At 37.2% G+C, this 22,053-nt stretch overlaps 5 protein-coding genes, 1 non-coding gene and 1 pseudogene across 6 annotated transcripts; 4 read left to right on the top strand and 3 right to left on the bottom strand.

The window, feature by feature from the left end:
- Positions 1-1,006: 1,006 nt before the first annotated feature.
- On the bottom strand, positions 1,007-3,796 carry LOC106394864 (putative pectate lyase 11). The gene is made up of 5 exons (XM_013840137.3): positions 3,557-3,796; positions 2,434-2,876; positions 2,028-2,328; positions 1,613-1,751; positions 1,007-1,455 (listed from the first exon to the last, which is right to left on the bottom strand). Exons 1-5 carry the CDS (start codon positions 3,688-3,690, stop codon positions 1,234-1,236), a joined length of 1,239 nt encoding a protein of 412 aa, XP_013695591.1. The 5' UTR covers positions 3,691-3,796; the 3' UTR covers positions 1,007-1,233.
- Positions 3,797-5,235: 1,439 nt separating this feature from the next.
- On the top strand, positions 5,236-7,099 carry LOC106399446 (succinate dehydrogenase [ubiquinone] iron-sulfur subunit 1, mitochondrial-like). Its single transcript, XM_013839929.3, has 2 exons — positions 5,236-5,963; positions 6,682-7,099. The coding sequence occupies exons 1-2, from the start codon at positions 5,284-5,286 to the stop codon at positions 6,845-6,847; spliced, it is 846 nt and encodes a 281-aa protein (XP_013695383.2). The 5' UTR covers positions 5,236-5,283; the 3' UTR covers positions 6,848-7,099.
- A 1,645-nt stretch (positions 7,100-8,744) lies between these two features.
- LOC106412022 (glucose-6-phosphate 1-dehydrogenase 5, cytoplasmic-like) lies at positions 8,745-12,110 on the top strand. Its single transcript, XM_013852911.3, has 16 exons — positions 8,745-8,899; positions 9,066-9,313; positions 9,407-9,492; positions 9,580-9,643; positions 9,720-9,906; positions 9,981-10,138; positions 10,209-10,277; positions 10,359-10,417; positions 10,496-10,532; positions 10,611-10,682; positions 10,762-10,909; positions 10,995-11,090; positions 11,164-11,234; positions 11,379-11,494; positions 11,575-11,620; positions 11,711-12,110. Exons 2-16 carry the CDS (start codon positions 9,140-9,142, stop codon positions 11,876-11,878), a joined length of 1,551 nt encoding a protein of 516 aa, XP_013708365.1. The 5' UTR covers positions 8,745-8,899; positions 9,066-9,139; the 3' UTR covers positions 11,879-12,110.
- Positions 12,111-12,716: 606 nt separating this feature from the next.
- Positions 12,717-14,669, top strand: LOC106412405 (F-box protein At3g27290). The gene is made up of 2 exons (XM_013853326.3): positions 12,717-13,704; positions 13,775-14,669. Exons 1-2 carry the CDS (start codon positions 13,084-13,086, stop codon positions 14,264-14,266), a joined length of 1,113 nt encoding a protein of 370 aa, XP_013708780.1. The 5' UTR covers positions 12,717-13,083; the 3' UTR covers positions 14,267-14,669.
- Positions 14,670-14,786: 117 nt separating this feature from the next.
- Positions 14,787-14,860, top strand: TRNAV-AAC. Its single transcript has one exon. It is a non-coding gene; the product is annotated as a tRNA-Val (tRNA).
- A 455-nt stretch (positions 14,861-15,315) lies between these two features.
- Positions 15,316-17,714, bottom strand: LOC106397294 (prohibitin-4, mitochondrial). Its single transcript, XM_048769622.1, has 3 exons — positions 17,361-17,714; positions 15,869-16,411; positions 15,316-15,488 (listed from the first exon to the last, which is right to left on the bottom strand). The coding sequence occupies exons 1-2, from the start codon at positions 17,667-17,669 to the stop codon at positions 15,884-15,886; spliced, it is 837 nt and encodes a 278-aa protein (XP_048625579.1). The 5' UTR covers positions 17,670-17,714; the 3' UTR covers positions 15,316-15,488; positions 15,869-15,883.
- Positions 17,715-19,027: 1,313 nt separating this feature from the next.
- LOC106414710 lies at positions 19,028-21,409 on the bottom strand (annotated as a pseudogene).
- Positions 21,410-22,053: the final 644 nt, after the last annotated feature.

Below are 22,053 nucleotides of genomic sequence, written 5' to 3'. Positions count from 1 at the left end.
TTTCATTTCTATGCATTTGACTAAAAAGTTATACATGGGATTCTTATTTATGAGATATACGGTGAAACTATTACACATTTACTTAAATTCCCAAAATGTAAGTATATGCGTAGAACTAGCTTTTTTTTTTTTTTGAAACATACGTAGAACAAGTTACCACAAGAGTATCGAAGTATCATTTTATCAGCTATCAAGATCATAACGAAATAAAATAAAATAAATATCAATACTATAATAGGGCTAGAGACTTTTTTGGAAAGTTGACAGTCTTTTAAATTAGTAACGATTCAGTGATGATCCATTATCGTGATGATAAAATGTACTATCAATCAAAGTCCGGAAGAATGTGTACTGTCCTAGAAAATTGGACGTAAACAGCTTTGATTCACGTGTGTGGCCGACAACTTTGGAGTTAGTGGCTTTTTGATGAGATACAAGTTGAACGAGAAGATGACGTGGCCATTTGCATGAAGATTTATTAATCCATTGTTAAAAGTTTTAGTTTCTATATGCTTTATTTAGTTAGTAGGATTATGCTTATGTGTGTTACTTGCCCAAGTACATAGTTAGTTTATTTAGGTTGGTTTTGTATTTAAGCATGAGTTGGAAGTGAAATGAAGATATGAAGAGAAAATTAACGTAACTTGTTTCTTTAAGTCTTTGGGTTCCATCACTTTTCCTATGTCAATTCAAGAGATCAATGACATTTTTCTTAGCTTACCATTGTCTGTGATAAATTGATAATTGCTTATATATTATACTTGTTACTAATTACTAGTGCCATCACTAATTTAAAATCAGCCAGGTTTTTTTTTGAGAATAAAAGAAAGGTTTATTCTGAGTGGATAGCTCAAGGTGTACGTACCACCTAACCATCTAAAGATTGAGAAAATCTCGAATGCGAACGGCAACCACACAAATGGAAACTAAATTAGCATATTATGGTCTTGATTGGAATAGATCATAGGTTTATCTCCGAAAATTGGTGGTTAACAGACAAACAAAAAGTTGAAATAGTTTTCTAGCTTTAATATCATATAATATAACTTTTAAAATCATCTCGCAGATGTCCAGAGACATAGCAGACGCATTACACTTGTAACATTACGTTGAAAAACTATATAAAAAGGTCTCTTACAATACATTAGAACATACGAACCATTGCATAAACAATGATCCTTTAATATATTTATCCCTCTTAACCATTTCGTTATCATCGGTTTGCTGAATTTATCAACAGTGGCCACCTCGTCGACAACTTAGTGCTCCTGCCGTAGTCGTGATGGAACCCACAAGCGATGATGGCCTAGCACTTAGGCTAGAAGCTCTTGCATAAGTCGATGGAGCTCCTGCACCGGATTGTCTGAAATATGCTCCGTTCAACAACATATCCCCTTCAGATCTCCAGTTCCAATCTCTCCATTGGCTTTCGGGTGCATCTTCATGTTTTGTAACCTAATGTTATAACATGAAAACATGTCATATTTTAAGGGTTTTTTATCTTCTAGCATGCATAATGTACAAAACTGCTGAATGCTTGGATCAAATGACACATGTTAAATTTCCTAACTAATTAATATTGAATAATTATGAGAAATATATAACAATGTACCTCTTTGTTAAACCGGGTATCAGGAGCGAGAAATCTATTGCCTTGGCTGTATATCGTCGGAGAAGCACTTCCACCGATGGCATACATTTCCCAGTGAGTATAATCATTGTTCACCACATGGAAATATCCATGTCTGCACCTGTTTATTGTAACAAAAACCCTATATATATTAGTAACATTCAAGTTTATATGACATATTTAATGACATAAATATTATGTATAGTGATATGAACGATCGGTGGTGGTTTAAAAAGTCTCACTCTCCGTTTGTTGACTTTTACATACTTTCTAAGTCAATCTTTCACATGCAAACTCTTTATGCGCGTGCTTCGCACTTCGAACACAAGCTTCTATGTACCTATACGTGACTATGTGCGTGTGTGTCCGATAAGGGATAATATTTTAAATTGCTTACCGTGGCATCCTTTGAACGAGCCCTTCTCCGAAATGGTTAAACGCAATGGTGACTTGCATGTTCTTGTCCTCTGTATAACTATCGCTATGCCCTAAAAGCATGACCTTGTCATGGTGTGTCATATGGTTGTTCGATATGGTTATAGCCGTCGAACCATGTATGGCGTCAATGAGACCATCATCGCAGTTAGATAATGAACAATGGTCAATCCACACGTTTTTCCCTCCGAATATCGCTACCGCATCTCCATCTGATGGGATCCACATTCCAGTATGATCTGGACCATCTCTAATCATGCCACCTATAAACACAAATTAGTATGTTAGCATGTTTTATATAGAAAATTTTGGTTCTATTATATAAAGCATATACTAATTAAGAAACTAGTGTAGATAATTTTTCTCACCAGGTCCTGGTTTGCAGTCATGGATGTTAATGCCATGGATGATTATATTAGTTTTTTCGTGAATTTTTAAGCAAGGGCCATCGGTAATGTGAACGCTTGCGCCTCTACCATCAATGGTCTTGAAAGATGTGATGATGAGTTCTTTTTGGAGTTTAATGACCATATCTCTCTTGAAAATGATCCATAATGGCTCTTCTTGTGTGACCGCATGTCTTAGGGTTCCAGGTATAGGGTTAACTGGATCGTCGTTGCCAGGATCTGTAACCACGTAAATTCGGCCGTCACGGCCTCCGATGGCGTTTTTGCCAAAACCAATAGCACAATCGGCTAGTCGTTGGCGGTTTGTGTCCCAGTTTGGATCGCAACGCCAACAGTCATCGATTGGATTTCCGGTTCTACAAGATAAGTAGGCCAGGCTCCTCCTTGACGCATTGAATACACTTCTACAGACAGATAGAATTTAGACAAATATTCGTAATACTTTAAAGTCGACTCATATAAATGTGAACACATTAGTTTTGGTCGTTGCGGAAAAAATGTCGGCAAAACTGGAAAGTAGTTATGAAAACCCATTATAAATAAATAAATATAGCTAGATATATTTTATAGTACTGTAACTACTGTTAAATATGAGAAGACTCTGTGCCTCATAAGGATTTTCTTGATTTTAGATGAATAAAATGGATTTTTTTTAGAATAATAAAATGGAATCTAACCCCATAAAAAGGATTAAAATAAAAATGCAAATATAGAGTGAGTAGAGTAGTTTGCAGAATATTGACAAAAAGTCCTTTGATGGGAAATACAATGTGAATCAAAAATAAGTGTGGTTTTTCGGTTAAGGGTTTTCTTAGCTTTAAAGATTTTTACAACTTTTTGTTGTTTGGGTTTGTAAATCTGTAAATGTAAGTGAGCCATAGAAACCATGATTATAAGTGGGTAAACAAAAAACCATATTCTAAGTGAAAATAATGAAAGACGAATAGACGATTATGGAATTAGATGCTACATTTTATATACAAACGATTGTATGAGGATGACATTTTATATTTACAAAGCAACATTGTTATAAAAATTAAAATGTGAATTGATCAGATTCTTTTTTTTAACGTACGGTACGTACCTATTGACTTCGTCAACTACTAGCTTCGGATCCTGAGCCTGCGGTGACGAACTCGAAGAGAATGCAATCCTGTTGCCGACTGATAGGAGAAATATAAAAGTGTAAACAAAAGGATTACTAGAATACGAAAACATTATTCTAAACAGAAAATGAGAGAATAATTTTATAAAAGAGAGAAGTTTCTGATGTGTTTGTGTTGAAGCTCTTGCTATTGTTGGAAAGTATATAAAGAGGAAGTGTTCCGGGAGTGGAGGCGTGATTTATTTTAAATTATTACTATAGGTATAAAATAGTTTTTTTTATTGAAATTAACTATGGGACCTACTTCATCGTAATTTCAGGTGAGATTAACTAAACGTTTTATGTTGTGAAGACGTTAACTGGGTTTAGTGTCTAAAGTTCTTGCACAAATTCAACCTTTTTGACCTTGCTAACGATGCCGTTTTGAGATTTTTCTCCTTTTTTTGTTTCCCTCGCATCATTTTTGTGTGTTCAAACGATATGATTTATCTTCGTAATTTGTCCGAGTAAAACATAAAACCGTTAATTGAGGATGGTAGTCAAAAGTAATATTGCTTAAGGTCAACAGTTTTGACATTGAGTGCGACGACGTTTCGTTTTCTTTTTCTTCCCTATCCTGTGGCCTATACATTAAATAAAAGAACAACTTCTTTTATGACATCATATATAGGTGTTGCTGTGTTGTGAATTTGTGATTAGATGAGAAAATGTGATCGTTGATTAAAAATTTCTTCAGACTCCGGAATCAAAGTATTATTTTAACAATCTTAATGATAATCCTATTCGAGGAAACTAAGTTTTTTTTTTTGCTAAGGATGTTAATATCATAAATAAATAAGAGAGTTTTTACAGTAGTAGAAACACTAATCTAAAAATGTTTCTCTGGCAAAACAGGAAACAATGTTTACATAATCAGTCATAGCAAATCTAATCATAGAATAAGGACGCAGACGCATTCTCGTTCGCACCGTTCAACCTGATAAGTTATATACTTATATCTCTTTTTTTTTTTTGAAACACTATATACTTATATCTCTATATGGTGATTTCTACATCTAAGAGCTGACGATTTCGGTGAAGTCAAGTCCTTGTTTCGAGTGTTTTTTTTCTATACCATTTCTAGTTTTGGATATGCAGTAGTAAACCTTTGGTCAATTAGGAGGCAAGTGGTCTTGCCCAACTAAACCTTCAATGGGCTTTTGGGACCCATGATAAAATTTTGCATGGGTATGTTCACCTTTTTGGGGCCCAACTATTCATTTATAAAGAGAGCTAATCCTTTGCATTTGTCAAATCTGTCTAACAATCTTCTGAACTAATTGCATTTTACCCCTATATTTCCTAATCTTAAACTGAAAATGACTTTCCATATAAAACGGCACAAAGTGTTCCTCTTCTCTTTCCAAACGGGACGCAGTTCTTCTCGTGAAGACAACAAATCCACGTGTCAGATAATTCGACACTTTTCTCGAGACTACCACGCGCCTTTGAAAATATCCAGTGCTCTGCTCGCCACGAGTGACCAAAGTCGGTATCCATAACGAACGGTCACAATGTCTCCAAGCGCTACTTCTCCAAAAGATCTACGGCTCTTCTACGTAGATGAAGCTAAGCCGCACATCAACAAATATACACAATCTCGTGTGGAAAAATATAAATAATTAAATTAATTGTCAGCCATTTTCAATCGCTCCTTCTCGCAGAAAATGGCGTCCGGTTTAATCGGAAGATTAGTTAGAACCAAACCGGCGAAATTAACCTCAACGGCGAGGTTGATCCCGTCGCGATGTACATCATCCGCAACGGAATCAAAACCTTCGTCCGGCGGCGGCGGGAGAGGATCGAACCTGAAGACGTTCCAGATCTACCGGTGGAACCCCGATAGCCCCGGCAAGCCTGAGCTCCAAGACTACCAGATCGATCTCAAGGACTGTGGCCCGATGGTTCTAGACGCTCTGATCAAGATCAAAAACGAGATGGATCCGTCGCTCACCTTCCGCCGCTCCTGCCGCGAAGGGATCTGCGGCTCGTGCGCGATGAACATCGACGGGTGCAACGGGCTCGCGTGTCTGACGAAGATCGAAGGCGGCGGCGGAGCTGCTAAAGAGACGACGATCACTCCCTTGCCGCATATGTTCGTGATCAAGGATCTGGTGGTGGACATGACGAATTTTTATAATCAGTACAAGAGTATCGAGCCGTGGCTGAAGAGGAAGAGTCCGGCGTCTGAGCCTGGGAAGGAGATTCTGCAGAGTAAGAAGGATAGGGCTAAGCTTGATGGGATGTATGAGTGTATTCTCTGTGCGTGTTGTAGCACGTCGTGTCCTAGTTACTGGTGGAACCCTGAGTCTTACCTTGGCCCTGCCGCTTTGCTACACGCAAACAGGTGAGTTAAAGAATTGGAATGTGGTTCATTCCAAGTCTCTATTGTGGTTATTGGTGTGGGGAGTTGATTTTTAACCGAGTTAACAGTTAAAAGTTTTGATTTTTCATTGTGTTTGTAACAATAATGGTAGAATCTGCTTTCAGAGTTTGCATGAATGGGTTGAAGATTCATGTATCTTGTTGTTAGCTGCATTGGTTCCACTTATGTGGTTCATTCAAGTCTCTATTGTGGTCATTGGTGTGGGAAGTTGATTTTAACCGAGTTAACAGTTAAAAGTTTTGATTTTTCATTGTGTTTGTAACAATAATGGTAGAATCTGCTTTCAGAGTTTGCATGAACGGGTTGAAGATTCGTGTATCTTGTTGTTAGCTGCATTGGTTCCACTTATGTGGTTCATTCCAAGTCTCTATTGTGGTCATTGGTGTGGGAAGTTGATTTTAACCGAGTTAACAGTTAAAAGTTTTGATTTTTCATTGTGTTTGTAACAATAATGGTAGAATCTGCTTTCAGAGTTTGCATGAACGGGTTGAAGATTCGTGTATCTTGTTGTTAGCTGCATTGGTTCCACTTATGTGGTTCATTCCAAGTCTACTTTGTTGTTTGTTTTTTGAATCTATGTCTTTGTTGCGTGTTGGAAGTTGATTTTAACGGAGTTAAGTAGACAAAGTTTTGATATTTAGATGTGTATGTAACAGAGATACTTGTTCACGTTATGCAGGTGGATAAGCGACAGTCGGGATGAGTACACAAAGGAAAGACTTGAGGCTATTGACGACGAGTTCAAGCTTTACCGTTGCCATACAATCTTGAACTGTGCCCGTGCCTGTCCAAAGGGTTTGAACCCTGGCAAACAGATCGCACACATCAAGCAACTTCAGCGTTGAACAGCTTCTTTTATGCATTTTTTTTTGTGGTACTCGTTGGGAAACCCATCATCACCCTTTTTAAAGTTTGAAGTTAATAATCTTTCACAAAACTTTCGGCTTTTCTATTTGATTCTTGTATTGTTGTTGCCAAAAATTAGCACCTGTAAAGAAAACTCTTTTGCAAGACCTCCCACGTAGATGAGCTTTGTGGTTGTATCTTGCTGATCTCTTTCTCTCTCAGTAATAAAACTCCAGAAAACTTTCACATCATCTAGTCTTTTGTGTTTTATCTCCATAGTCTTAATAAACATGTAATGCACTTGTATCTATGTTGTCTAGAAGACTGACTATGAACAATATATTTGTTCTCAGCTATACAATACACTAACTATGAATAAAGATAGGGGCTTTTAACAGAAGAGGAATCTGATGAGTTCTACTAGTAGCTCACACCCGCAGACTATCACCGTCTTGTGGCAACTAAGAAAGAAGGTAACGATCTTCTCTGAGAAAAAAAGATAAATCCTTGAAGACAAGAAAACTCCGGGAAGCAGAAGAAGCTGCTCGTCGAGCTAAGCTCACTAAGGTTCTTGTTTTAATCTTGTTTCCATGCTTGTGAAGTAGTTTTATCCCATTTGATACTATCTAGGCTGTGATCCGGGTTCGTTTTCCTGATAATCACACATTGGAGGCAACATTTCATCCCTCTGAAAAGCTCCAATCTTTGGCAGATCTGCTCAAAAGAGCACTTGCCCACACCCACAAGTTCCTTTCTTCTTGTGTATGTTTCCATTACTCTGGTTTCAAATTTACAATCCTGAACATAGAAGAAACCTTATGAGATAGTACTTACTTTTGTAGACACGTACAACTCCTCCCAAGAAGCAGATCAAGGATTTCTCACAAGACTTCTACTCTGCTGGGTTCATTCCTGGAGCTATTCTCTACTTGGCAGACGATCTACCAAAAGGCTAGTTTACCGTCAATACCTTCACATGGTACTAAAGGCTTTCTTCTTTCTCTGGGGAACTTATATGTATTGGGAGTAAGTGAGATTTCTGTGAGAAATCAAGAACTGTCCTTGTGGAATTTTCGGAAAAGCTTGCAAACGTAAGCATAGAATTCGCCCGGTGAATACATAGTGAACAATAATCTTACAAGACTGGTTAAGTTCGGGTGTGTAAGATAGATTCTATACAAGTCTATTATCTTGAATCCGAAAAAAAATGAGGCTTATGTACTACTTGAAAAGTGTTTGTTGAGAAGAGAACTCGAGCTCTGAACTTATCTTTATAAAACCCTATTGGTCTTTCGCAGATGATGCTGCCATTTCAAGTCCTTATCTTAATGAAGAGATGAAAGATGTAGAGGCCATAATCAAAGAAGCGGAACCAGTTGAGCCATCTTCAGAGCCAGTCACGACTGTACCGTTTGACCAAAACCCACGGAGAAGAAGAAGACCACAAAGCCTAAGCGGTTTAAAATGTGATTGAACATCGTTGACACAGAGGAGGAGAAGCATGTCGAAGTTGAAATGTGACAGTTCCAGCGTAATAGTAGTATCGCAGTAGCAAATATTATTGTCTAGGTATGGGCTTTTAAAAACTTTCGCCTCGTTTGGATCTTAATTGTCGATATACCATTTCTCCTTGGATTCTCTCCTTTCTCGTACTCAAATGGAAACTAGAAAGTAAATAAATGCGTTATCCTATTCCTACGTCATATGTATGGTGCACATCTCAGCATGTTCATGTTTGACTTTTATTCAAACATGTTGGATCATGGGATGCTCAAGCTCAACAACTACGTCCACTACCACTCTCGATTCTCATTACCTTTCCATTTAATTAATCTACCCTTGGTGGTTTTTAGGTAATTATTATCTCATGTTGACAACGATTCCTTTCTTAATTAATAATTAACAGCATTTTTTAATTAATCTACATAGCTGATCAATACTGTCTCCACCACCAGACAAACATTTCTCCCAAACTTGTGCACTATTTTGCCTCCGGTCGAGATCTCTTGTCGTTTTCTTTGTCTTTCTGATCTTTTTCTTTTCCTCCGTTTGTAAGTTGAGTTTGAGCCAAAGCTTTGTTCTGTGATCTGTTAGATTCCGTGCGACTCTCTACGAAATACGATCTGTGCAATCACTTATCATCGTTTGTATTTCATAAGTGTTTGGTGCCATGATTCATCAGGTCGTGATTTGATATCTTTCGTTCACTTTTTGCAGGTTTTGCGTGTTTTTGTGTTTCGTGGTAGCTGTTGCACGTGTGAGAGTGTGACACGTTCTTGCTTCCGAGAAAGATGGATTCTGGGCAGTGGCACGTTGAGAAGAGGTCCACTTTGAGGAACGAATCGTTTTTAAAAGAGTACGGTCCAGTCTCCGAAACTGGTAGCCTCTCCATCGTAGTTCTTGGTGCTTCTGGTGATCTCGCCAAGAAGAAGACTTTTCCTGCTCTTTTCAATCTCTACCACCAGGTTTTAAACTACTTGTTTCATATGCCAACACACTGTTCATTTGTTTCATCACCCAACTTGTGTTTGATTGTTTCTTTGGTTACATTAACCCAGGGGTTCCTTAATCCAGATGAAGTTCATATCTTTGGATATGCAAGGAGTAAGATTTCTGATCAGGAGCTGAGAGACAAGATCCATGGGTTAGATCTCCACTTTTGCATCTTCTTTTTGAGTTGTCTCCTTTGATTGATCTCTGAGTCAATGAAAGCTTATATTATATTATGTAGATATCTTGTTGATGAGAAGAATGCTTCTGAGAAAGCGGAAGCTTTGTCCAAGTTTCTCCAGCTGGTTAGTCCTTACATTTTTTTATTACATCATTGTAGTCTTCACTGAAACACACACCTACTGGCTCAAAATTTTGTAGATTAAGTATGTGAGTGGTCCTTATGATTCTGAGGACGGGTTCAAAAGGCTAGAAAAGGCAATCTCCGAGCACGAAATCTCGAAAAAGACCTCTGAAGGATCTTCGAGGAGATTGTTTTATCTTGCTCTCCCTCCCTCTGTATACCCTCCTGTATGCAAGATGATCAAGGCATGGTGCACTAACACATGTGAGTTTGCTACTACACTGACCTACATCATTTGATACTAAATTTAACTCTCAATAGCATGTTCAATCCTCCAGCTGATCTTGGTGGATGGACACGTGTCGTCGTTGAGAAGCCATTTGGAAAGGACTTGGAATCTGCAGAGCAGCTTAGTTCCCAGATTGGAGCACTGTTTGATGAGCCTCAGATTTACCGTATTGATCATTACCTGGGAAAGGAACTAGTCCAAAACATGGTAAACATTAAACACCTATTTGTAAGTAGACATACAGACAATGATTGTCTTAACCATGCACCATTTGCAGCTGGTCCTTAGGTTTGCCAACCGGTTATTTCTGCCGCTATGGAACCGTGACAACATAGCTAACGTCCAGGTTAGAGCTTGATCATTTATCACAAAGATCTCAAAATCTTTGTATAGAGTTTAGTTCACAGAAACGTACTTTCTTTTTCAGATTGTTTTCAGGGAAGATTTTGGAACTGAAGGCCGTGGGGGATACTTTGATGAATACGGGTAATCTTTTTTCTCAGAGTTTCCTTTAAATGTGATGTACATGAGTCTAATGAGTTGTGTTATTTTCCATTTTGTCAGAATCATCCGTGATATTATTCAAAACCACTTGCTCCAGGCAAGTTTCTGGTGCTTTGGAGTTTCTCTGTAACTACTAATGCTTTTATATAATAACTATGTTTTAGTGTAACGGCAGGTTCTTTGCCTTGTTGCAATGGAGAAACCAGTCTCTCTTAAACCTGAGCACATCCGTGATGAGAAAGTGAAGGTGATTCACAATTTTCTCCATCACATTTTTAGTCATTCTAATGAGCTTTTCAGCCATTTAATTCAAAATGAAACCTCAGGTTCTTCAATCAGTGATGCCTATAAAAGATGAAGAGGTGGTTCTTGGACAGTACGAAGGTTATAGAGATGATCCAACTGTTCCAAACGACTCAAACACTCCAACCTTTGCCACAACAATTCTTCGCATAGACAATGAAAGATGGGAAGGTATGCAGGTGTTACCTCTCTAATGTTAGAATCTCTTTCTATTGGTAGTGGTTAGTGACTTGTGGATTGATTTAATTCTTTTCAGGTGTTCCGTTTATACTGAAAGCCGGAAAGGCAATGAGTTCAAAGAAGGCAGATATTCGGATTCAGTTTAAGGATGTTCCTGGCGACATATTCAAATGTGTGTTTCAAATATCAATTGTATTGAATGCCAAAACGTTTGTTGTTATAAACTCTCATGCTAATGCTAACAGGTCAAAAGCAAGGGAGGAACGAGTTTGTCATACGCTTGCAACCTTCGGAGGCCATGTACATGAAGCTAACTGTAAGTCCATAAAGAACCAAAGAGATTCAGTTTAGTTCATAGGCTAAGTATGTGATGCAACTTATCTATGAACGTATCTTGGTGTGACTTGGAAAGAAAACTATTCAACTGATCTGATTTTTCTTTTTGGGGTTTGCTGCGCAGGTGAAGCAACCGGGTCTAGAGATGCAAACCGTGCAGAGTGAACTAGACCTATCTTACAAGCAACGTTACCAAGATGTCCCGATTCCAGAGGCTTACGAGCGCCTCATTCTCGACACGTGTGAATCTAAATCATATAGTAACACAATACTTCTGTATATCCAAATCTTTATTGACCATATTATGAATCTCTCTGCAGAATCAAAGGTGACCAGCAACACTTTGTTCGCAGAGATGAGCTGAAGGTAGCTAACATTCCTCCTTCTTGATATTTTTCCCCCATCTGGGAGGATCTTATAACGTATATATATGTTTGTGACGAATCACAAAAACAGGCAGCTTGGGAAATCTTCACTCCACTACTTCACAGGATAGGTAACGGAGAAGTGAAATCGATCCCATACAAACCAGGAAGCCGAGGGCCAACGGAAGCAGATCAGCTGCTAGAGAAAGCTGGTTATTTGCAGACCCATGGCTACATATGGATCCCTCCTACGCTGTAAACAAGGAGATGATAATGAGTGCACTGCACATGAAATAAGAGCTCCTCTGTTTTTGTTTTCTTGTTTTCTTTTCTGAATAAAAAAATCTCTTCAATGAGCTTGTAAGTGAATTATATGTATACTAGTGTTCTTCACTAGGATATTGCTTGTCTTGTGTTTTTTTACCCATATTGCTAAAAAGGCTTTGTAAGAACACACTATTAAATTAAGAGAGCTTTTTTTTTTCTTTTCAGTAGAGCCTCAATATTTATATCTTCATTCATCATCAAGTTTTGTGTATTAGCAATTTAGCATCACCGACATATATATTCACTACCTTACACTAGGATTTTGACTGTTTCTATCACCAATGTTTATATTTGTATTATTTTTTTGGCTAATGATGCCAAATGAATAAAATTGTTATTATTATTTTTTGTTAGATTTTTTTTTAAAAAATACTAGAAAATATTCCCCGAAATCTATAATATTTTCAAAGATTCGATGTAATATTAGTTTTGTCCCAAAATCATTTGATTATATGTGATCTATATATATTTTTTTCCAGTTAAGGTCCCAAGCATTTATCATAAGACAGCATAAACATATTTGATCAATTCTCTTGAATCCATTTACTAGTTTTGTAATCATACTAATTTGAAATATAATGAAAACAAATTTAATTTTTACTAACAAAGAAGAGTTTAATTTTATACAGAAATTGGTAACTCACTAAATATAGATCATTCATTTAGTAGAGTGACAAAAAGATAATGTTATTTATTTATTTAACTATTTATTTTATTAAATTTAATAAGAAGATACAGTTAGACACGCGCCAAATTCGCAACAACCACAATCCCTAGTCTAGTCCCTCCCTCTATTTTTATTTTTTTTTTTGCCGCAAAAAAAAACGAAAACACTTTCTCTCTCTCTCTGATTCGATCTTCTTCTTCTTCATCATCATCTTCCGCTCAATGCTTTCTCTCTCTTCCCGCTGATTCTGCGATCCCATTCGTCAGATTAATGATCACGCATCCTTCATTCTTTAGCCGTTCCTTTTTTTTTTTCGTAATTGTTGGATCTATTTTAGATTCTTTTATCAAATCGATTGCTCTTCTCTGCTATTTTAACAGCTCAATCCTCTTTCCTTAATCTTCTGTTTTCGATCAGCTTTAGAGTATTTTACTACTATAGTTCACTTGGTTTTCGCGAAAGGATAGGAGATGGAGATCAGCTGCGGAGCTCTTGGTGACGTGGATCGATTACGGGAAGACGATCTCTTCAAAACGGTGTCGTTTTCAGGGTACCAGACGATTGTAAGCTGGGCTTGGGATGGTGGTGATAGCAGCAACGGTTTGTTCAGTGATCTGTTGAGCTTCGGCGAAGAGATCAACGCGCTTGCTGCTAGCTTGCCTGAGGATCCCTTCTCTATGAATATTAGATCCACTTTGAACTCCTTGGGTGAAGAAGCAGCCACATTGCCTAACGATCCCTTTTGTATGACCTTGAAGGATCATAAAGTATCGGTTCTTGGTGGTGGTGGTGGTGAGGAGCCTCACTCCGCGTTTGATCTAGTCCTTCCGTATCTAGAGATGAGAGACGCTTTTGCGGTTGAGTCAGTTTGCAGGTCGTTGCGTGATTCGGTTAGAAAAGAGTCTTGTCTCTGGACAACAGTCGACCTCAGTGACGACTCCCTTCTCAAGTACAGAGTAACTGATGATTCCCTTCTGAAGCTAACGCGCCGCGCTCAAGGTCGTCTCCGGTGTTTGAATCTGGGAGGTTGTGTTGGTATCACAGATGATGGTTTGATGCAAGTGCTAGCAAGCAATCCGCGTCTCTCAAAGGTTAGCTTTTTTTTTTTTTTTTTCCTAAAGACCATGTATCAAGCATCTGTTTTTAACATGTTATTTGCAGCTGAGTGTGTCAGGTTGTCATAGGCTAAGCACAGTAGGATTGTTATCCACTTTAAGGGACTTGAGATCCTCAAACCAACTTGGAGTCAAAAGCCTTGTCACTGGTGGTGCATTATATTTCACAAGGGAGCAATTTAATGAGCTGAACTTATTACTCGGAGCAGATGGTGAAGCGGGTTCAAAATCGAGGAGGCGGAGATTGTATACATCATGTAGATCAGACTTCTCTTTAGATGACGATCGAGGTACTGACCTAGAGATATGCCCCTGGTGTGAGAAACCAAGTCTGGTATTTGATTGTGCGTCAGAGACATGTCCGCTGAAGGACCATCCTTGTCCTAAACAGTCGTGCAGAGCTTGCGTAGTCTGCATTGAACGTTGCCACGACTGTGGGAGTTGCTTAAATGATTGTGAACACAAGCCGTTCTGTTTTGCATTCAGCTGCGTGATCTGCTATAAGAAGAGGTCTAACCAGTTACAAGAGTTGCTTTGAAGTGAAAAAGATTAAAGAAATTATCAACCAAAGTCTAACATATTAAGAGACTCAGAAGGGCTTTTGTTTGTATTCTTGTTGCGCACCGTAAGAGATCTGAGCCGAACTTGATTCTGCAACTCCCTTAAAAGGAGCAGGCACAGGTAGAGAGAAGCAAAGACGAGAGCTTTGTTTGAGAGTGAAAGGGCCAGGATCCATATGTGGAATGTACAGGAGGAGAGATATAGACACCATTTACATGTTTTGTTTCTTTTCCTAGCTTCACATCTTTGCCCCACTGGTAATAATAGTATGTATTAATACCATTGGCTAAAGCCTGAATGATGGTGATGATGAATGTGGAACTAAGTTGTAATGAATATACCTGTTACCAAGTCTTAAAAGATTAGATTTAAAGTTTAAATGTAAAACTGAATTCATAATTCTTTGATTTTACTTATATACAATGCAAGTATGTAACAAATAATAGTAACATAATCAATAGTAACATAATCAAGTACCAGCTTTTAATTTACAAAATGGTTTCGTGGTGTAGTTGGTTATCACGTCAGTCTAACACACTGAAGGTCTCCGGTTCGAACCCGGGCGAAGCCAACAAGTTTTCTTTTTCATCACTCCAGGACTGGTGCTACTGGCCTACTATCAGGTTCCTGATTTCAACTTTAGTTTTACTTTTTACCAGCGCAAGTTGTTCTGAAGACCTTTCAAAAACCTCCGGTGTGCTTACATACATCAGAATGGGTCCATTTAGAGAAAGCGAGTTTTAAACTATTCGACCAAACAGTCGCCTGCATTTCATAATATCCACCAATTTGAAGAAGCATAGTTCCTTGAGAACAAAGGACATGAAGATCTTAGAACCTGTAATCTCCCCCTCACAAGTTGAAGACATGGATTCTCCTCTCATTGGAAGCACAGAGAGAGAGAGAGAAACAATAAAGAGCTTTGAAGCCTTTTTGTAAACAATCTGTTGAGTATATATTACTGCAGAAGCAATTGCAGTAAGAAGAAAGCTTTAGACAAATCCATAGGAGGGAGAGAGGGAACAATGTTCTAAAAAAAAAATATTCAGATTCAAAAGGAAATAACCTAAAAGGCTCATCAGTAGCAACTAAAGTTCTCTTTTCACATTGTTTATCAGAAAGAAAAGATCAGCACCATTTAACTAAATTCACAACTCCGTTGCTCTTTCTTCGCTTAAGCTCTCCTCTTCCCATTCCCCCTGCAAATACAACAAAGCCAAACAAGTTACCCAGACTAAACCTGGAATGAAATAAAAACTACCAAACCAAATCGAGATTTCACAATATCAAACCAAACAATAACCGAGCTTAGTTCAACTTAAATGAATAAACTAAAACTCAGTACATAGTATGAAGTTTACTTTAATATAATATCACAAGCTTTTACAATTATACAGAAACTAAAATTGACGATCTTTTCCTAATTTTTCTTAGATTTTCACATCCAAAAGCGAAGCAAAACAAAAACAAATCAGATACTAGCTCGAGATAGACTTCTCAGAAACCAAAATCTAAACAGTCCATAATCCATTATTCTCCCGTATTCAAAGGAGCAAAGAGATTTAAAAGGTGCATTTACCAATTGCTTGCTGGCTCAACGACCAGCGTTCAGGTTAAAGAGCATGCTCTGTCCACCGGGCAAGTAAGCCACGTTTGGAGACCTAGCCAGTGTAGCCGCAACCTCCCTCGAAGCCTCAATCCTCCTGAGCTCAATCAATCCCATTCCAGCTTTAGCGGTTGCATCAGATATCAACTGAGCAGCTTCACTCTCACCTTCAGCTCTAATAACCGCTGCTCTCCTCTCCTGATCAGCCTTCATCACCACGAACTTAGACCTCTCCGCTTCCTGCTGAGCCACCTGCTTCGCCTCCACTGCCCTCGAGAACTCCATACCGTACGACAAATGGGTAATAGCCACATCGTCTAGCTCGATGTTGAAGTCCCTGGCGCGCTTGATGAGAGAGTCACGCACGAGTGCTGACACTTGGGGACGCTCCGTGAGGAGCTGATCAGCGTTGAACTGAGCGACGACAGCCTTCAAGACCTCGTTTCCAATCGAGGGAAGAACCTTCTCGTCATACTCCAGACCCAATGTTTGGAATATCGTAGGGAGACGCGAAACCTCCACATTCAAATAAACAAATCAACACGTTAAACTCTTCAAAAATCCCATTTGAATTTTTTAAAAAATGACTCTAAACCATAAACCCTAACAATCAAATAACCAAAATAAACACATTAAACTCTTCAAAATCCCATTTGAAATGTCAAAATGACTCTAAACCCTAACAATCAAATAACCAAATCAACACGTTACTCTTCAAAAATCCCATTTGAAATTTCAAAATTATTCTAAACCCTAAACCCCAACAATCAAATAACCAAATAAACGTGTTTAACTCTTCAAAAATCTCATTTGAAATATCAAAATGATTATAAACATTAAACCCTAACAATCAAATAAACACTTCAAAAATCCCATTTTAAATTTGAAAATGATTATAAACCCTAAACCCTAACAATCAAATAACCAAATAAAAACTTTAAACTCTTCAAAATCTAATTTAAATTTTCAGAATGATTCTAAACCCTAAATCATCATAAACCCTAAATCATCATAAAACCTAAATCATTCTAAACCTAAGATCATCACAAACGCGTTAAACTCTTCAAAAATCTCATTTGAAATGTCAAAATGATTATAAACATTAAACCCTAACAATCAAATAAACACATTAAACTCTTCAAAAATCCAATTTTAAATTTCAAAATGAATCTAAACCCTAAACCCTAACAATAAAAAAACCAAATAAACACGTTAAACTCTTCGAAAATCCCATTTTAAATTTGAAAATGATTATAAACCCTAAACCCTAACAATCAAATAACCAAATAAACAATTTACACACTTCAAAATCTCATTTAAATTTTCAGAATGATTCTAATCCTAAATCATCAAAAACCCTAAACTCACCACAAACCCCTAGATCTTGTATCCACCAAATCAAACACAATCTCGCGAATCGAATGATAAATAAATCGACGGCAATCGACAAGGGAAGAGCATATACCTCGGGGCGAGAGAGAACGCGGAGGGTGAGATTAACCATCTGGAGATCCTTAGTTCCAGAAACGGAGGAGAATGTGTGAGGCTTAGTGCGGATGTCGAAGACGTGAGGCCTCTGGAGAATCGGGATCAGGAAGTGAGTCCCTTCTCCAACAGTCTGATCCAACACTCCCCTGAAACGATCGAACAGCACCGCTCTCTCGCCGCCGTCGACCGTGTAGAGCGACGAGGACAGTACCGTCGCCGCCGTGCCGAGACCAAACGCCGCCTTGGCAATGTTCGTGAGGAACGAAACCGCTGCTTGGCTTCCCATCGTTAGGCCGAGAAAGAGTTTGTTAGGGTTTATGATTTGACTTTTCGAGAGAGGTGAGGGTTTTAATAACAGGGCCAGTATTCGACGGGCCGAAGACTTTAAAAGCCCATTAAGATAAGTAAAGGAGGCCCAGTATTGTTCCAGGAATATTATTTGGGACGAAATGATCAAAGAAACCAGTGTATTCGATTGTGATGTTCTATATATATAAAAACGTTCTATGTTGTTGCTTAAATCCTTTTATGTTTAATTCAATATGTTTCATAACAAACAGTTATATACTTGTTAGATTTTATATAGTTTGAGGAATTGGTCTTATTATGTTTTTAATGCCTAACAAGTAACACCTACAAGATTATAAACACTATAGATTTCAACGGATTCTGTGACAGAACGAATGTTTATAAGAGACTAGGGCCGGTCCGCGCGTAGCGCGGAATGTGATGTATGTTTTTGTGAAAATATAAAACTTGTGTAACCGTTTTTGTATGTTCATTTGGTTGGCAGTGCGATTAAGTCGATGAGTGTCATCAACACTGGTCTATTGGTCTATTGTTTTATTAGTTCATTTGCATTTTAGTAGTTTATAGAATAGTGATTTCAATGACTAATTTGATTTTAAACCATGAAGTGTAGCAATCAATCCATATATATATATTTGTTAATACTTCTGGTAATCAACAAATGAGATTAAAATAGTTGATAGTTTCTTCACAATAGCAAATGGGATTAAAAAGTAAAAATTGGGAGTTGAGTTTTTCAAAATACTATCCTTAGTCAACTGAGGAATATATATAAAATATACTGTGATAGGAATTATTGTTTGTCGGTAGAAGGAGAGAAATTTTGAAAATCGTTAGCTTTTAAGATTACAAAATGAAGTGATGACATGATTTGATATATATATATATATATATATATATATATATATATATATATTATCCAATAAAATCTATGATTAATATTTTGTAAAACAATAATTGAGAACTTTGAATAATTATTTTAAAAATATTTTTTTCATTTGTGGGTGTAAAAGCATATTACATAATAAAAATATTATAAAGTTTGTTTTCGTAAGTAGTTTTTAAAAAAAAAATTCTGTCAGCTTTTTTTAAATATTACAAATACTATTATTTTAACCAAACTTCCGTTGTTCTTTGATGTTGGTTGCATCAAGTCTTGAGTTAGCAAATTATCAAATGGTGTAACCTAAGTATGGATTTGTTAGATGAGCATATCTAGATATTTCATTTTGGGAATCCATAACCGCAAAAGACCTATTTATGTTTAATTATTTTATATTTTTGATTTATATTTGGTTAGTCTATAATTTGGTTTAGTTGGTTTTTTTTTTGGGGTTCTGAGCATTATTCAGATACTGATTTACATTATGATTTTATAAACGTATCGAAGCTACTTATCTAGACCGGTCAAGTTTAATATAAAAATGAACATCATGAAACAAACATAACTAATAATCCATGATTAAACATTTGAACTTGTTCATAGCAAAAGGAAAACTAATCTTCCAAAGTCACAATCACACTCGTTTCGGCACATAAAGATTTTAGAAGAAAGGTGTATTCTCCAAATCAAAGCTAATAGCATTAAAAAAAACTTTTTTGTTTGTTATGAGGATTATTACTGGTTTCTTGCTCGAATTCTTCTTCATCTGATTCCTCTGCATTGTCTGCATCATCAGCGTCATCTGCTTCATTATCGTCTTCTTCTTGATGGTTGTCAACTATTGGTTTTCCAATCATGGGTAAGCTTATGACTCATCTTTCTGATCTCGTTGCAGTGCACCAAAACGAAGAGTTACAAAAACTATCTGATCTGTTTCAAGAGTTTACTCAAGACTTACTTTGGCATTCACAAAAACAAACATTGAACAGATACAATAATGCTTAGTCATGTAAAACGTTCTGCCTTAAACCATCTCGATTTGTCAGTTACCAACAAAATCACCTTCATCAAATTTGAACTGAAACACAAAGATTACTCATTTATAATCTCTCAAATCATCAGCAAAATTCACCCAATACGCCATCACACATGGACTAAACCGACATCAATTTCAAAACCCATAACTTTTTTTTTCAATCATCATTTTACTTATTACATACATATCTAAAATATTATGTTTTTGTCACAACTGAAACAAAACAAAAAACAAAAAAAAACATATTTAAAAAAAACATAGAACGATCATTCTTATGTGGTGTTTCTTATCAGTCCCTAGGCGTCGGTGGATGCGGCTTCTTGTGATTCAACAGCAGCCGCCTCCGTCTCTGCATTAGCTACTTCCTAAGGAGTCTTGCCATTGGTCACAGGTGGCACCAAAGAGTCAAACTTGTCTGATTTCCCCAACACAATCTCAATCTGCGTAAAACATAATGTAAAAATAAGAAGTCAAAATGTTAGACAAAGGGGATGATGATGCTAAAGTAGTGAAACTTGCCTTTGCTTTCTGAACCATCTTTCCTTTGGCCTCATCCTTCATTCCCACAGTGGATGTCAACACTTCTGAACAATAGAAAGAAAAAAACAGACTTGAATTAGATTGAAAGCTTTTCTATCATCATGAAAAAAAAGAACTTACTCTTCTCTTGTAGTCAATCCAGTGTTCTTCAAGATCTCAGAGATTGTTACCACCATCGTTATTGCTGTGTGCAAATTAAAACAGTTAAAAGTAAAATACACAAAGAAGAGAGAGACCAGTCCATGCTTTTTCGATAAGATTTTAAGTTATGATGAAAATGTGGTATATACCCATTCAGAGTGCAGAGAGCTTGACCTCATTGTGTTGTTGAATGTACCTCTGCATCAAACGCAATGCATATCACACAAAATTGATTCAGAAACTTTTTCAAATTGCTCTGTCTGGAATACAAACAAACACTTTGGTGGACATATAAAGGCTAGAGATCGTTCAGGAATTAAAACTAAATCAACCAAGCCGATCTCACGCTTCCACAAACGAAATATAAGAAGTAGATGCTCAGAAACCTAGATCAGATCCGGTATGGAATCTTCGTGTTGGAGACTTGAATCATGTTCTTCTTGTGAGTCTCCGTCTTTGCCGGCAAGAGGATGATGTTTATCTCCGGGGATGTGATCGGTGCAGGAGCCGGTGTTGCTATTTCCATCGTCATCTTCTTCTTCGATCACCCTCAGTTTCTTTCTGTGTAAACTTTCTCTTCTCTCTTGTTGGTAGCGGGGAAAAGTTAAATCGGGAATCAAAACCCAGAATGTATCATTCATGATTATCACACAGATTTCATCATACGGGATTAAATATTTCATTTTGGCAAATTACATTCAAGTGATATGCGAAAACTCCAATGAAAGAATACAGAGAAGAGATTATATACCTTTTCTTTGAACTCAGCTTCTTCTATGGCAAAAAAATCTCTTCGTTCTGAGGCTGAGGCCACTGAATGGGTAGCAGCGGAAACTGGCTCATCAACGTCGATCTATATACGATAGGATGATTTCGAGAGGAGTGATGCAATCCTTTTTATACTTGAATTTCCACAGCTTTGCAAGAGCTAACCTCATTGAATGTAGATCGTGGATGATGGATCATGGAGGCATTAAACCGACCGTTTCAGGTTGTGAGAAGAAACACAATCGTCACCGCATCGCCGCCACACGAAGAGGAGAGACGAAGACGAACCTCGTTTCATCACTTCACCCGTACTCCATTGGGCCAGAAAAATGTTCAATCTTCGGACCCCAAGTACGCAAATAAGCCAGCAAAGTCCAACATAGCAACGATTAAATGATACGCTGCGTAGAGTCATGGAACACGTGGCATCTCCTGGTTAAATGATTTTCTTAGCTGGATGCTGAAGTGACAGCACCAGTAGAGAAAAAACTCTTCTTTATATATAAATATTGGTGAACAATTGTATATGGAAGGAATCTAAGTTATAACCAGCACTTGGGAAATGCTGAGGAAATCTACATGCATATAAAATGAAGATGCCAGACGACACACGGTGACCTAAACACGTTGCGGAAATGTTTTAAGTTATAAAATGACAATACAAAAAACTTGTTGTTCAAAAAAAAGAAAGACGAAACAATAAACTTGTGAATATGAACATAGAAACTGATGAAATAAAAAAAAATGTGATAAGACGAATGAATTGAAGTATAATTACAAAATAAAATGAACTCTACCCATTTTTTATCAAAATTTTGTTGTGAATTTTTTTTTTGGATTTTATATGTTTTATGAAGTTTGACAAACTATTTATTCAACTCCTTTCAAAGTGACTAAATTATTATTTTTATAAAATGTCGTGGGATAACAAATTCACATATGGATTTACTATTTTTGACTGGAACAGAATTATTGTTCTATTAGTTTCAAAAA

The sequence above is a fragment of the Brassica napus genome, chromosome C9 (assembly GCF_020379485.1).
Source record: "Brassica napus cultivar Da-Ae chromosome C9, Da-Ae, whole genome shotgun sequence".
NCBI lineage: Eukaryota > Viridiplantae > Streptophyta > Magnoliopsida > Brassicales > Brassicaceae > Brassica > Brassica napus.
Note: the sequence above shows the minus strand (reverse complement) of the source record. Positions and strands in the feature narration are given on the sequence as shown.